Source organism: Lynx rufus, unplaced genomic scaffold (genome assembly GCF_022079265.1).
Source record: "Lynx rufus isolate CCGP_SWC_20201006 ecotype Redwood Valley unplaced genomic scaffold, mLynRuf1.p SCAF_10, whole genome shotgun sequence".
Classification (NCBI taxonomy): domain Eukaryota; kingdom Metazoa; phylum Chordata; class Mammalia; order Carnivora; family Felidae; genus Lynx; species Lynx rufus.
The window spans coordinates 60,048,521-60,064,846 of record NW_025814824.1 but is presented as its reverse complement, the minus strand read 5'-3'; the positions used below and the strand labels follow the sequence as shown (position 1 = coordinate 60,064,846).

The following is a 16,326-nucleotide window of genomic DNA, read 5'->3' as shown; positions in this document are numbered from 1 at the left end:
AGAGAGAGAGGGAGACACAGAATCAGAAACAGGCTCCAGGCTCCGAGCCATCAGCCCAGAGCCCGACGCGGGGCTCGAACTCACGGACCGCGAGATCGTGACCTGGCTGAAGTCGGACGCTTAACCGACTGCGCCACCCAGGCGCCCCTCTGGATTAAAGATTTAATGAAACCATAAAAATTCTAAAAGAAAACAGAAGACCTATTATATAGTATTGGGGTAAAAATGCTTTTCTAAGCATAATACCTAAAGACAGAAGCCACAAAGGAACAGATTGGTAGATTTAGTTAGATAAAAAAATATAAAATTTTAAAGTTTTTGTATAGTGGAAATACAAAAATTAACTAAACTGAGGAAATATTGCCAACATATTACAAAGGGTCAACATCCTTAATTTATAAATTATTTTTACAAATGAGAAAGAAAAAAGAAAAAACCAACAAAGTTTGTACAAAGGGTAAAGACACGTAATTCTCAAAAGATCTATAAATGGTCAAGTAAACATATGACAAAATTATAACCCCCTTAAGAATGAAAGTCAAAGAAATAGAAATTAAAATATAGGTATATTTTTTCACCTTTTGGCATCAACTGAAAAAGTGGTGCCCAGTACTGGCAGGGGTACAAGTAAATAATCACTTCCATATGCTTCTAGAATATAATTGGTATAATCTGTGTAGAGCACAAATTAATAATAGCTTTAGAATGTATACCCTCTTACCCTTTTCCTACCAATTTATTCTAAGGAACTAGTCGTGAATATATGCAAGGACTGTTCTACAAATATGTTTCATTGTAGAATTGCTTACAATAGTGGAAATAATTTATATTCAGCAATAGGAGGCTGGACAATGGATCTCCCTGACATTAAAAATGATAATGTACTAGTATACTTAATCATGTGGGTTAACAATATATTATTACTTTAAAAAAAAAACTTTTTTAATGTTTATTTATTTTTGAGAGAGGGAGAGAGAGTGTGAGTCGGGGAGGGACAGAGGGAGACACAGAATCAGAAGCAGGCTCCAGGCTCCGAGCTGTCAGCACAGAGCCCGATGCGGGGCTCGAACTCACAGACTGTGAGATCATGACCTGAGACAAAGTCGGACGCTTAACCGACGGAGCCACCCAGGCACCCCAATATATTACCTTTTAAAACAGGTTATAAAATAGTAAGATATAGCAAGAGCCCATTTGTATTTTTAAAAATTTATATATCCACAACTTTTAAATGTTTACATTTATGTTTAAACATTTTATATATCCACAACTTTTAAATGTTTACATTTATGTTTGGATTAGAGGCAATTTTTTTAAGTTTATTTATTTATTTTGAGAGAGAGAGAGAACATGAGCAAGGGAGGGGCACAGAGAGAGGGAGAGAGAGAATTCCAAGCTCAATCCCACAAACTGTGAGATCATGACCCGAACCGAGATCAAGAGTCCAATGCTTAACCAACTGAGCCACCCAGGTGCTCCGGATTAGAGGCAATTTTAAAAATTCCTTTTACTTCTTTACACTTTGCAAATTTTCTATGCCATACACATAGTATTTTTACAATCAGAGCCAAGCAATAAATGTATTTTAGAAAATACTTCCTACAAATATTTAGCACATACTAAACATACAACAGTTTTAAACATATACAAAGAAGCAGAAACCAACAACAAATTCACATTTATTTGGCTTAATACTTGAAAGATGCTTTTTCAATCATAGTGCCTGTTGGTTAGTGCCAAACAGCCATTTGTTCCTATCCAAAGTCCATGATCTTACTCACTACAATATACACACAGTAATTTCTTCTCTCTTTCTAGGCCTAATGGGAATCTTGAACTTCAGTACCATATTTATCTGTGTTTTATGGATAAATACATTAAATACCTCATTTAGTAATCTTATCACTTTAATAAAAATACCATGGTTATATATTATATTATTTTAGATATACACATTTCCTTCCCTCATATAAACCAGAGAAATCACAAATCAATCATATATCCTTACTCCTGACCCCTCTTTGTATTTTACTGGACACATGATAAACTTAGATTGATGCCTACAATATCAGAAAATATCAGCTATGTTATTTTTCTAGAACCCTTTCAGTTTGTTAACTGGCAGGCATGAATTCTTGACCAAAGATCCTGAGAAGGGGCTTCTGAGGTCCATGAATCCCTTGAATATACAAAGATGTATGTATATGTGTACACATATATTTTTCTGGGAAAATCATTTATACCTTTTATCAGCTTCCCAAAAGATTTGGTGACCCTCCAAATTGTAAGTTAATAATAGTTTTTACTACTTACTATTACTGCTCATGTATTTTATAAGTAGATAAAACAGCTTTTGCTCTTGTTCTATTTTTGGTAAGAGTAATTTTTTTGATTTTATAATTAAAAGGGATGCACCTAATAGCTGCCACCAGGTGGTATTTAGATTCCTCTTAAAAGGATTCTTTCAATTTGTATTATGCTCTTAAAAAAAAGGTTTGATGAAGATGTTTTATGACATCTTTAACAGTTTATAGTTAAAGTAGTCTGTAACATAACCTATGTAAAGCAAGACAGCTGAAGACAGCTAGGTGTATAGTTTTAGAAATTATTGTACAAGATATTCTACCATATGAAATTTGAAATTTTTACAGTGAAAGGCAAAAGATAAAAGGATATATTAATTCTCAAAACTAAAACCATATAAATAAGGCTTTTGCTATCCCTTTTTTAACTTTTTACACTTTTTAAAAAATTTTTAAAGTTTTTATTTATTTATTTTTGAGAGAGAGAGCGAGCAGGGGAGGGGCAGAAAGAGAGGGACAGAGAGGGAATCCCAAGCAAGCTACACACTGCCAACGCAGAGCCCGATGTGGGGCTCAAATTCATGAACCGTGAGATCATGACCTGAGCCAAAACCAAGAGCTGGATGCTTACCCGACTGAGCCACCCAGGTGCCCCTCCACTTGATTCTTAAACAACATGAGTTTGAACTACACAGGTCCACCAGATGCATATTTTTTTGACAAACACAGTACAGTACTGTAAATGTATTTTCTCTTATGATTTCCTTAAAAATATTTTCTTTTTGCTCATTTTATTGTAAGAATACAATGTGTAATACATATAATACACAAAATATGTGTTAGCCTACTATTTATATTATCAGTAAAGCTTTTGGTCAACAGTAGACTATTAGCAGTCAAACTGGGGGGGGGGGGCGGCTCAAAAGTTGTATGTGTATTTCTGACTGTGTGTGGGGTTAGCACACCTAACTCCATGTTGATGGTGTTCAGGATCAACTGTATTCTGAAATACTTTTAAGTTCATGGGGAGTTGCAAAAAATATACATAGAGGTCACATGCACCCTTCACCCAGTTTCCCCCAATGGTAACATCTTTGCACAGTACATCAGCAAAACCAGGCAACTGACATTGGTATAATCCAGAACTTATTCAAACTTCACCAGTTTTACATGTATGTGCATGTGCATGTGTGTGTGTCTGTGTGCATGTGGTTCTGTGAAATTTTACCACATATATAGATCCTTGTAACCACCACTGTAATCAATAATTTATTGGTTATAATCATCAGACTATAATCATTATAATCACAACTGTCCCATCACAAGGCCCCTTTTTGCTATACCTTTATAGCTCCACCCTTCCGACTTCCTAAAACCCTAACATTTGGCAAACACTTATCTGTTCTCCATCTCTACAATTTTGTCATTTCAAGAATGTTATGTAAATAGAATCAACACAGCATGTAACATTTTTGATACTGGCTTCTTTCACAGAGCAGAATTCCCTTGAAATCCACCAAAGTTGCTGTGTTATTAATAGTTTGTTCCTTTTTATTGCTAAGTATTCTGTGGTCTGAATGTACTACAGTCTGTTGAACCATTCACCTACTAAAGGACACTGGTGTTGTTTTCAGTTTGGGACTATTATGAATAAAGTTACTATGAACATTTGTGTACAGGTTTTTATATGAATATAAGTTTTCATTTCTCTGGGATAAATGCCCAGGAGTGCAACTGCTGGGTCATGTGATAGCTGCATGTTTAGTTGCTTTTGTTTTTTAATGAAATTTCCCAAACCGTTTTCTAGAGTAGCTATTAATTTTACATTTTCAACAGCAATGTACAATTGATCCAGTTTCTCTGCATCCTTGCCAGCATTCAGTATTATCACTATTTTTTACTTTAGTCATTCTGATAGGTGTGTCAAGATGATATCTCATTTTAATATGCGTTTTAATATGTGTTCCCATGATGGCTAATGAAGTTGAACATCTTTTCATGCATTTTTACATTTAAAGTAATTAAACTTACATTGAAAGTAATTAATCAAACCCAACACCCAAAAAAACCAAATAATCCAGTTAAGAATTGGCAGAAGACATGAATAGACATTTTTCCAAAGAAGACATCCAGATGGCTAACAGACACATGAAAAGATGCTCAACATCACTCATCATCAGGGAAATGCACATCAAAATCACAATGAGATACTGCCTCATACCCATCAGAATGGCGAAAATTAACAACACAGGAAACAACAGATGTCGATGAGAATGCTGTTAGTGGGAATGCAAACTGGCACAGTTACTCTGGAAAACAGTATGGAGGTTCCTCAAAAAGTTAAAAATAGAACTACCCTACAACCCAGCAATCGCACTACTAGGTATTTACCCAAAGGACACAAAAATACAGATTCGAAGTGGTACATGCACCCTGATGTTTACAGCAGCATTATCAACAATAGCCAAACTATGGAAAGAGCCCAAATGTCCATCAACTGAGGAATAAAGAAAAAGTGGTATAGGGGCGCCTGGGTGGCTCAGTTGGTTAAGCGTCTGACTTTGGCTCAGGTCATAATCTCACAGTTCGTGGGTTCAAGCCCTGCATCAGGCTCTGTGCTGACAGCTCAGAGCCTGGAACCTGCTTCAGATTCTGTGTCTCCCTCTCTCTCTGCCCCTCCCCTGTTTGATCACTCTGTATATCACTTTGTATAGCTTTCCTACTAGTTGGTTTAAGCATTCCAATATATATATACAACATCACATTCCATTGGTATCAACGTTTTACTACTTTAAGTGTACAAACCTTACTTCCATTTAGGTCTCCTCTCCTCCCCCCAATTTTGCAAATTTAATTAAGTTCTTTCTCTATATATGTTGAGCACTTATCAGATAGTGTTATAATTTTTGTTTCAACCTAGTATGATTTAAGAAACTCATAAGAAGGATAATCTTACATTTACACCTATTTTTACCAGTTCTGCTCTTTCCTTTCTGAAATTCCAAGCCCATCTTATATTATTTATTTTCTCTTGAGAGAACTTCCTTTAGCCACTCTTTAAGAGTAGGTCAACTAGTGACAAGTTCTCTTAGTTTTCTTTCATCTGAGAATGTCTTTATTTCCCTTTCATTCCTGTTGTATATTTTTCCTGGATATAGAATTTATGGCTGACAGTTTTTTCTTTCAGCACAAGAAAAATGTGCTGTTTCCTTCCTTCAGGGTTCCTCCATGGTCATAGATGAGAAATCCACTGTCATTAAAACTGGTAATCCCCTATAAGTGATGTGTCATTTCTTGCTGTTTTTAAGATTTTTTGTCTTTAGCTTTTGGAAGTTTAATATGATGTGTCTTCATGTGGGTTTCTTGGATCTTTTTTAGGATTCTCTGAACTCTTGAATCTGTAGGTTTATATCCTTAGCCACATTTGAGAAGTTTTCAGCCATTTTGTGTTCAAATACTCTTTCAGCCCCACTCTTTCTCTCCTCCCAAGACACTGATAATACAAATGTTAGATCTTTTCTTATTTTCCCCCACATATTCCTAAGGCTCTGCTAGGTGTTTTATTTCCAAAGGCCCCTCAGGCTTTGGTAGGTGTTCTTTTGTTTGTTTTGTTTTTGAAGGAAGTCTATTTACTCTGTTGGTCAGATTGTGTAATTTCTATTGCTCTATCTTTGAGTTCATGGATTCTTCCCTCTGTCGTATTCATTCTGTTGTGAGCTTACCCAGTGAGTTTTTTAGTTTGGTGTTCCATTTTTTTAATACTACAGTTTCCATTTCATTCTTTTTTATATGTTCTCCTTCTTTGGTGAATTTTCTTTTTTTTCCATTTTGCCCCCCCAAATTCTTTTCATTTGCTCATTGAAACATTTTAGGAGAGCTGCTGGAAAATTCTTGCCAGATAATTCCAACATCTGACTGATCTTGCTCTTGGCATTTGTCAACTGTCTTTTCTCATTCAAGTTGTCATTATCCTGGTTCTTAGTATAACAAGTGACTTTTTATTGTATCCTGGACATTTGGACATACGTTAGGAAACTATTAATCCAATTTAAAAGCCCTATTTTAGCAGGCAATCACCTGCTTAGGTTTAGCACACAGCTCCTGGCCCACATTTGTAGCTGTAGTTCCAATGATAACTGATTTTTCAGAGCCCTTATGGGCTAACTTAAATTTACTTGTTGCTGTTGGGGCTCCTTCTTGATCAGGTGCTGCCCACAGGAACAGAATGCACTTCCCTGGACCTAATGCTGCCAGGTGAAAGAGGGTGAGAACACACTAGGCTGTAGGTCAGAAAGCACGATCTTGGGCCTGCTCTTTGGGCATCTTGGTGCTAGCACAGCCCCCTCTCAACCACTGCTGGTCCTACCCTGGAGGAATGGAACGCACTTACCTGGGTTGCCCATTGCCAGTAAGAGATGGGTAGGAGACACCAGACCATGGGGTAGAGAATGTTCTCCTGGGCCCACAATCCAGTATGTCTTGGTTTTGTTGTCATTTTATAGATTCAATTCAAAATGGGAACTTGAAATGGAGGCATGGAAGCAGAGGAGACAGTGGTACCTCAGTCACATGCTGGCCCTAACTAGTGCTTTGGGTCAAGATCCAAGTTCTAACTATGTATTTTCTAGACCTTATCAAAATTATAACAACTAACCATAAATAGCACTAAATATATACCATTATAAAAAATTTTAACTAAGTTAAAAAAAATAATTCTAAATATTCTAGTATAGTAGGGGGAGTGCTGGGGTGGGGGAGGTGTAGGTTTTACACAAAATGGAATATTTGAACACCGATTTAAAGGGATATAACATGGGGCGCCTGGGTGGCTCAGTCAGTTAAGTGTCTGACTTTTGATTTCGGCTCAGGTCATGATCTCACGGTTTTGTGAATCCAAGCCCCACATCGGGTTCTGTGCTGACAGTGCAGGGCCTGCTTGGGATTCTCTCTGCCCCCACCCCCACCCCTTCCCTTGCTCATGTTTTCTCTCTCTCCCTCTCTCTCTCTCTCTCTCAAAATAAATAAACTTAAAAAAAATAATACAACAACATTTGTTTTATAAAGGCACAAAAAGAATGAAAGAATGGGATACTCATTCATCTATATCAGGAGTTGGTAAATGTTTCCTGTAAAAGTGTCCACTAGTGCATATTTTAGGTTTGGCAGGCCATAATGTCTCTGCACAACTACTTAACTGCAGTTGCGCAAAGGAAATCACAGACAATGATATAAACAAAGGGATGTGGCTTTGTTTCAATAAAACTTTATTTACACAAAACAGGCAATGGGCCAGATTTAGCCCGTGGGTCATAGTTTGCTGACCTGAATTACCTTACAAAAAGTATAAGATTTAAAGCCGAAAAGGAACTTTGAGGTCACCTAGTTTAACATTTTCATTCAACAAACCACAACAACAAACCACAGCCCTAAAAGATGAAATCATTTCACTTGTTCACCTGGCTAATAAATGGCAGCACTCAAACTAGGACTTGAAGGTTGTGTTAATATTGCCAGTCGGATATGCTGATGCATGGATGTATGATTATAGATATAATCATATAATATAATATATATATATATAATCTATATAATTATAGATATGATTATTGGAGCACAGTGGAATGTGCAAATCAAGAATGTTACCTAGAAGTTATAAAACTAATTATAAGAAAGGTTTTCAGAAAAAGTTGTAAGTTATCCTGAAATAGCATCTTAGAATAGCCTTCAAGAGCCTTTTCTTTTCCTGTGAGAGCTTTCAAAATGAATTTTACAAGGAGAAATTACCAACAATGTAGAGAAAATATAAAATGAAGATACTCAGACAATGACATTCAGGTAGCCGGGAAGAGTGGATTTACTAGTAATGATGCATTTCTCTGCTACATGTGAACTTACATTAGGTAAAACAGAAAGTATTTCCTTCTTATCTGGAATGCTTTTAACATTTATTATCATAGATTCACCAAACTTCTCCTTTTAGCCAGACAAAGCCCAAATACCTGTTGCTGGTAGACATGGTCACATGTCTCTGCATTGGAACGTCTTTGAATACTTCACTTCCAGCAGTTGTGTGTAACGTGTAAGGCGGCATTTCAGCATCAGACTTAACTCCAAGAGAGTTTCCTCTGTCTCTTAGCAGTGTTGGATTAGGTTTTTTGCTGATAGAAAAATCTGAAGAAAATCCTGGTTGTCTGAGGGTTGCTTTTGGTTTTCCTGTGAAGTTAGGCATACATAATGGAATCAATTAGCTTCCCAAAAGCTTCGTGTCACTATGCCACTCCCCTGTCCAGATGTTTTCTGGGAGTCTCTATTCTCAGAATAGTTTGTAAGAACACGAGGAAGTTGCCACTACAGGGTTTGTCAGTAGGGGAAGTAGACATTGGTATTCAGCGATGAGATTTCTTCAAAACGTGGCTTCATCTGCTAAATTAGCCAGTTACCTTCCCTCTACTCACCAACCAACACTTCAGTGGCAGCCACCCCATGTTGCTACAAATGTAGCACACTCAGCCATATCTCAGGCCTCCCATTTCTTCTCCATCAATTGAAATTCTTCCCCTCATTCAAGATCTGGGTTCAATCCCCCTTTGCCATGAAGCCCTACATGGCCATTCTCCCATGACTGTTCCCTTGTCTAAAATGCTCACGGTGGCATTTGGGGGTCTACTCCTTCATATTATCATTGAACTATATCTTGAGAATTTAGTTTTAGAACTGATTAAAAGCTCTCTGAGATAATTGTTCAGTAAACACTGGCTAAGTTGCCTATAACACCTTTGTGTACAATATAATTCATGTTTTTCCAAAAATAGAGGATCTTAATATAAAAGACATGACTTGCTAAATAAGACATTAAATCATAGGTTCTTGGTTCATCCAACATTCTGGATGAGGCTTCCCCCCCCTCAAAAACCTAAAAGAATAAAACAACACTTTGCCATAATAAGCTTAATTAAAACTGAATTATCTCACATTGTGTAATAACTTAGTGAGTCATGCTCATCATCTTCACTTCATTTCAAATGGAAATACAGTACTAGCTTTAAGATTTCCCTCTTGACCTATGAATGCTAACAAATATAGGTGTTTATCATGAATACAAGCAATATTTCCATAATTCCATACGACAATGTATTCATAGATAGGTTTAAAAATTTTAGCATGTGAAAAGACCTTACCTTCTAGAAAAAATGGCATAGTTTTCTTCACTCTCATCTGACAATTAACTTGCCGCCCAGTTTTCCTTTTAGAACTCCTCTGACGAGCCACAAGCTGAGCAATTCTTGCAGTTTCTGTGCAGGCCATGGCATAGCAGGTAATCTATTCACGAGAGGCAAGGTGAGAGGAGAAACATTTCTCAGATTCACTGCTGCCTAGAGGCCGATTTTTAAAAGTGGATCTTAGTGAGTTTACATGTTCCAACTCAAGCTGTATGCAAATATTCACATCCCTCTCTCTTTTTGATACTGTTAGAGCAAAATTACATTCTATAAGAGACATCAAGAATAGTCTAGCTGGGGCGCCTGGGTGGCTCAGTCGGTTAAGCGGCCGACTTCAGCTCAGGTCATGATCTCACGGTCCGTGAGTTCGAGCCCCACGTCAGGCTCTGCGCTGACAGCTCAGAGCCTGGAGCCCGTTTCAGATTCTGTGTCTCCCTCTCTCTCTGACCCTCCCCTGCTCATGCTCTGTCTCTGTCTCAAAAATAAACGTTAAAAAAAAAAATTTAAAGAATAGTCTAGCACATTGAATGATCTCTCCTCAAATTGAAAATTTCATTTATTCCTTAAACAAGTATTCACTAAACATCTATAATGTGCTAGGTACTATGGGATTAACCAATGAACCAAAAGAAACCTGTGATCTGCACATATTATCTCATATAATCTGTGAGATATATTTTATTTTGATTTTATACATGGGAGAACAGAGGCTCAGAGAAGTTAAGCAACCTTCCCGAGTGACACAGCTAGGTTATCTCTCTGAATCCAAAGTAGGTACTCATAATCGCTATTTTTATTACCTCTCAAAGACAACCCAATCCTAATCTTGCCACTGAAACAGATTAGCTGGATGACTTGGGACAAAGCAGCTTAGCTCCCACATTGTAGTACACTCTCTCAGCTATGAAACAGGAGTGGGCTTATATCTAGGGTTTTCAAACTGTTCATTGGTGCCACCAGATTCCATGAAGGTAACTCTGGAGCCTCACAGTGGCAGTGCGGTGAGGGCAAGGCAGGGCAAGCAGAGGCACTAGACCCTGAAGCACCTGCTTAAAACACAGCAGCTCAGCTTTTCATCTTTTAAAAAATTGGTGTGATATATGGGAGATTTTTCTCCAGTGTGTAGAATACTGGGACTAGATGGTCTCTAAAGTCACCTCTAGCGTTAAAGGTTCTGGTTCTAAGTAGAAATCAAGAACAGGAAAGCAATGAGGCTTTACAAAAGCCAAGACATGCTCCTATTCTTTGGCCCGGTATTTCTATTCCTGAAAATATATTACACGAATATAACTGAAAAAAAACTTTACATACCAAAATATGTGCAAGAGGGGTTATTTTAACTATCAAAACCTGGAAACAGTCAAAATGTCCATAATAGGAGAACAGGGTTGAGTAAATTACAGCACAGTAACCATATGAGGCATTATTAATTCATGAGACATTTGATCATTCATATATTCAAACACATATTTATTAAGAACTATCTGGAGTTAAAAAACAATCATTTATCCTCAAGAAACTTATGAAGAAAAAGAGAGACACAAAGAGACTAAATAGAAAGCATTATGTTAAATGCTATATTGGATGTATTACAAAGTGTCAAGTAGACAGAAAGGGGGGCTTAAATCTGTCTAGAAGAATCAGGGATATTGAAGCAAGTTTTATTATTAATATAGTATTTAATTTTGACATGATCCTTATAAAAATGATTACACACAGGTGAACCTTCCCTTTGATCACTCTCCTGATCCTGCTCCCCTTTTCCCTCCTCCACCCACTGCCTTCCCCATGCCCCCAAACAGAACAACTATTACAAGTTTGGGTAAGAAATACCCCAGATCTGTTATATCTATTTACCTATGTAGAAATGAACCCAGAAGAATATGCTGTTTGGTAAGGTGGGTGCTTTTTGTCTTTTGGACAATGGTTTGTCCATATCTTTCATACCATATATTGGGGAGATACCAGGAGGTGAAACTGCTGGGTCACAGGGTATGTGCAATAAAACATTTCATTGCTACCACCAAATTGCCATGCTCTATATAAAATATTCTTCCAGAGAAACTAAAAGATTTAAATAATCTTATCATATTGGTGTGAAGGGTAGAACAGTCTAGAGAAAGAAGGGATTAAGGAGGACAAGGAGAATGGTAGGGAAGGCCCTGTAATAATCAAAGTGTTGGGGCGCTCAGTGGCTCAGTCAGTTAAGCATCTGACTCTTGATATCAGCTCAGGTCATGCTCTCACAGTTCGTGAGTTTGAGCCCCACATCAGGCTCTGCACTGACAGTGTGGAGTCTGCTTGGGATTCCCTCTCTCCCTCTTTCTCTTCCCCTCCCCTGCTCATACTCTCTCTCTCTCTCATAATAAATAAATAGATAATAAACTTAAAAAATATTAAAAAAAAATCAAAGTGCTGAATGATCCACTAGAGACTCAACTAGGGTCCAGATAGTAGGAACAGATAGGAATGAGGTCAAACAATGAGAATTTAAGAGTATCTATTAGCTCTGATAATCAGGAGGTCATTAGTGACCTGAGCAAAAACAGTTGTAGCAGGTGTATAATGCATGGGTGCTGACACCTGGCATTTAGGTCTCCAGTACACTTATTTTGCTTCAATGCTAATGACTGGGTAAACTTTAAATTTTTTCATCTATAGTGACTAGAGTCTAAGTTTTACATCAAAAATAATCTGAGGGATAAAACAAAAGACATCAGAATTTAGGCTGTGTCTTGGATGCTTTCTATCACTAACAATCTCAAACCACTTAGCTAGTACTTTTCACTTTGACTTCTGTCCTAGTTAGGAGATTAGAAGTGCCAGGCAGGCAATTAAGAATTGGTCTGACTCTTGGGGCGCTTGAGTGGCTCAGTCGGTTGAGCGTCCTACTTCGGCTCAGGTCATGATCTCGCAGTTGACGAGTTCGAGCCCCACGTCGGGCTCTGTGCTGACAGCTCAGAACCTGGAGCCTACTTCAGATTCTATGTCTCCCTTTCCCTCTGCCCCACCCCCACTCATGGTCTGTCTCTGTCTCAAAAATAAATAAACATTAGAAAAAAAAAAGAATTGGTTTGACTCTTGACATGCACAATTACCTTCTTACCTCTCCAGATCTACTAGTCTCTATCCTCACAACTGCTGGCACACTTCTCAGATAGGCTTCTAGTGTTGGGTAACCTAACTGCTTAAAGGGAATCCAGTCTCCAGTCAAGGATCTGTACTCTCCTTGGAGGCGGGGTAATACTATTCCGTTCTTATGAGACTGCAGAACAGCTCGTAGCATTTTTGAAACCAGATCTGCTTCCAGCATCTTCACCTGTAAGAACACAGTAGAAGGTTTCTATAATATGATTTATTAGTCTGTGAACTCATTTGAAGTTGTTAGGTTATCCCATCAATTGTTACTGAATACTTTCAATGCTGTTACAATATAGGGAGATTACTATGGAGAAAAGCACAGAATACTATGAGAACACAGGGCAAGTCCAAGATGCACAAAGACTAATCTGGGGAGGGAAGATATCAGGGAAACATTCCCAGAGGGGAGGTCTGAATGGAATCCTGAAGGACAGGAAGGAATCAGCCAGGCAAGGAGGAAAAGGGTGTGTGGTGGGGTGAGGATGGGGAGAGGTATCAGCCTCAAGTAAAAGGAATAGAAAGTTCAAAGGGCACAGAAGTCAGAGAGAAATAGATGGTTGATTCTGAGGAGTTCCAGGCAGTTAAGTGGCTGGACATGATTGAATGAAGACTCTAAGATTGTAAGTTGAGGACTGAAAGACGAGGATAAAAGAGGTGGGAAGAGGTGGGAAGAGGCAGACTCAGAAGAGACCCTTATGTTATGTTTACATGTGTGCATTTTTGCCAAACATAATGTGGGGCCTTAGAAGAATTTTAAATAGGGGAATAAAGTGATCAGCTTTGCATTTTAGAAAGATAACTATTCAGTAGTGGAGAAGACAAATGGGAAGGAGAAAGACTAATGAGTTTGTAAGAACACTTGGAAATATGGAGGACTTAAAAACAGGAAGTTGGGAATAAACAAAAAATCAATTTGAGAAGTAGTTAGGAGGTAGAATCAACAGAAATTGATTAACTGGTTTGGATTATGAGGGAGTTTCCAAGTTTCTGGCTCAGAAACACAGCAGACAGTAATGACCCACATTGAGATGGGGTAGAGGCAAGTTTGCAAGAGAAGAAAAGAGTGAATTCATCTGGGACATATGGAGGCTGGGATGCATACAGGGCAGCCACACAGATATATTCATGAGGAACTCAGGTTAGAGGTCTGAACTGGGGATTTGTTGACCTTTAGCATATATATGGTATTTGGTGCCCAGGGAGTCAAAAATAAAGTTAAGGATGGACCTCTGTGGAAGGCTGTCATTAAGGGATAGGCAAGACAAAGAAGAACCTGTGAAAGAGTGACCAGAGATGGAAGTAGAAAAGGCAGAACTGGTGTCATATAAACAAAAAGAGGAAAGAACCAAGAAGAATAGTATATTCAAAAGCGTCATACCCAGCAGTCAAGTGAGAGAAAAATGAATTTTGGTACCTTGGAAACCTGTGGGGGCCCTGGCTAAGGGTCTTCAATAGTCAGTAATTGGCATTTTTTAGGATTAACCACTCATATTTCCTCTGGACTGAGAGTAAATAGAATGGTGATACATTCAGAGAATGGCATTCAAGAAACCAGGAAAAGCAGACTTAGAAAGGTAAGCTATGGACAACTTGTTAATTCCTCCTTCAACAGTGCTATCCAACAGAATTTTGTGCTGATGGAAGTGTTTTACACCTACACTGTTCAATATACGTGGTGACTGAGCACTTGAAATGTGGCCAGCATGACTGAGGACCTGAATTTTAAACTTAATTGGAATTAAATGTGGCTAGTGGACACTAAATTGGACAGCACAGAATTCTAGACAGTCTCATTCTTTCTCTGGTTTAGAAAACAAAAAGGAGAAGGGCACCTGGGTGGCTCAGTCAGTTAAGTGTCTGACTCTTGATTATGGCTCAGGTCACGATCTCATGGTCTGTCAGATCGAGCCTCACATTGGTCTCTGTGCCGACAGTGAGGAGCCTGCTTGGGACTCTCTTTCTCCCTCTTTCTCTGCCCCTCCCCTATGCACATGCTCACTTGCTCTCGCTCTCTCTCTCTCTCAAAATAAATAGATAAATTAAAAAAAAAAAACAAAAAGGAGGAATAGCATACAACTCTAGCAATTTCCTCATCTGTCCATTTTAAAAAGGAGGGAAGATATCAGCTCATTTGTGAGTGTTCTTAATAATAAATATGATACTCAAATGACAGTGAGGTTAAATGGCAAATATCCTAAGTACTCATTATGTACTGCCCTCCATTAAACATCAACTCTTTTAGAACTGTCACCACCAGCACCAAGATTGAATTAATACTATGTATATATACACAATGTGTAGTATAATATTATTTGAAAGGGGAATGTGATAAAGACATGTATCATAAACCTTATGGCAACCACCACAAATGCTTTAAAGAGATATAATTAATAAGCCATTAGTAAATACAAAACGGGATAAAAAGTTCAATCAAAAAGCAATTAGGTGTACAACTGAAACTAACACTGCATGTTAACTACACTGGAATTAAAAAAAAAAGCAATTAGGAGTAAAAAAAAAATTGGGCAAAAAAGGGTGGGGGGGCAGAAAAGAGATAACATCTAGCAAAATGGTAGATTTAAAGTCAACCACAGCAATAGTTACATTAAATGTAAATGATGAAAATATCTCAACAAAAATTTAGGATCAGTAGAGTGGATATAAAAGACTTACCTATATACTATGTACAAGAAATTTATTTTAAATACAAACACATAGATTCAAAGTAAAAAGAAAAAGATATGACATCCAAATACATGATTAATTAATACTAGAACAAGGAATATCACCTGGGATTAAGAGGGACATTACATAATTAAGGAGTTAATTCATCGGGGAGCTATAACAATCCTAAATGTGACTGCACCAAACATCAGTGCTTCAAAACACATGAAGCAGAAACCACTAGAGCTGAAAGAATAAATATATTCATGATTATTTGGAAAATTCAAAACTCCTTTCTCACTAATTTGTAGAACCAGTAAGCAAAAAAAATCAGTAAGGATATAGAGGAGCTTAATAACAATATCAACCACACTGACCTAAGTGATATCCATAAAATATTCTACCCCAACAGTAGTGGAATATACATTCTTTTCAAGAGCACGTGGGACATTCACCAAGACAGAATATATTCTTGGACTTAATACAATCCTTGACCAATTTAGAATATTAGAATAATTGAAATTATACAAAGAGTATCCTGTGACTATAAAAAATTAAATTAGGTATCAGTAACAGAAAGATACGTGGACAATCCCCATGTATTTGCAAATTTAATGACATACCTCTAAAACAAAGGTCAGAAAGGAAGCCTCCTTCAGAACAAAAACATCAGAAAATATTTTTAAATAAATGAAAATACAGTGTACAAAAGTTTACTGGGTGCAGTTAAAACAATATCTAGAGGGAAATTTGCAGCATTATATGCTTATGTTGGAAAAGAAGAAAGGTCCCAATTCAGTGATCTAACCTACTGTCTTGAGAAAAGAGAGCACATTATACCAAAAGTAGAAGAAAGGAAGGAATAAAAAATGAGACCAAAATCAATATTGAAATGATGAAAGATTAGTAATGAAATAGAAAAGGTAAAGAAAAAAATCATGAAACCAAAACTAGAGTTTTGAAAACATCAATAAAATTGACAAACTTCCAGGTAGATT

General features: G+C 37.5%; 1 protein-coding gene across 5 annotated transcripts in view; it reads right to left on the bottom strand.

Moving 5' to 3' along the window:
* Nucleotides 1-16,326, bottom strand: part of TDRD7 (tudor domain containing 7) — a 77,249-nt gene that overhangs the window by 48,238 nt on the left and 12,685 nt on the right. For 4 of the 5 annotated variants that reach the window (XM_047066541.1, XM_047066532.1, XM_047066548.1 and 1 more), the window contains 3 exons: nt 12,630-12,842; nt 9,482-9,623; nt 8,303-8,516 (listed from right to left, as the gene is read on the bottom strand). In XM_047066541.1, coding sequence (XP_046922497.1) covers nt 8,303-8,516; nt 9,482-9,623; nt 12,630-12,836 — 563 coding nt within the window. In that variant the 5' untranslated portion in view covers nt 12,837-12,842. Of the gene's footprint in view, nt 1-8,302; nt 8,517-9,481; nt 9,624-12,621; nt 12,843-16,326 lie in introns of those variants that run through there. The other variant, XM_047066563.1, reaches the window with a different exon arrangement.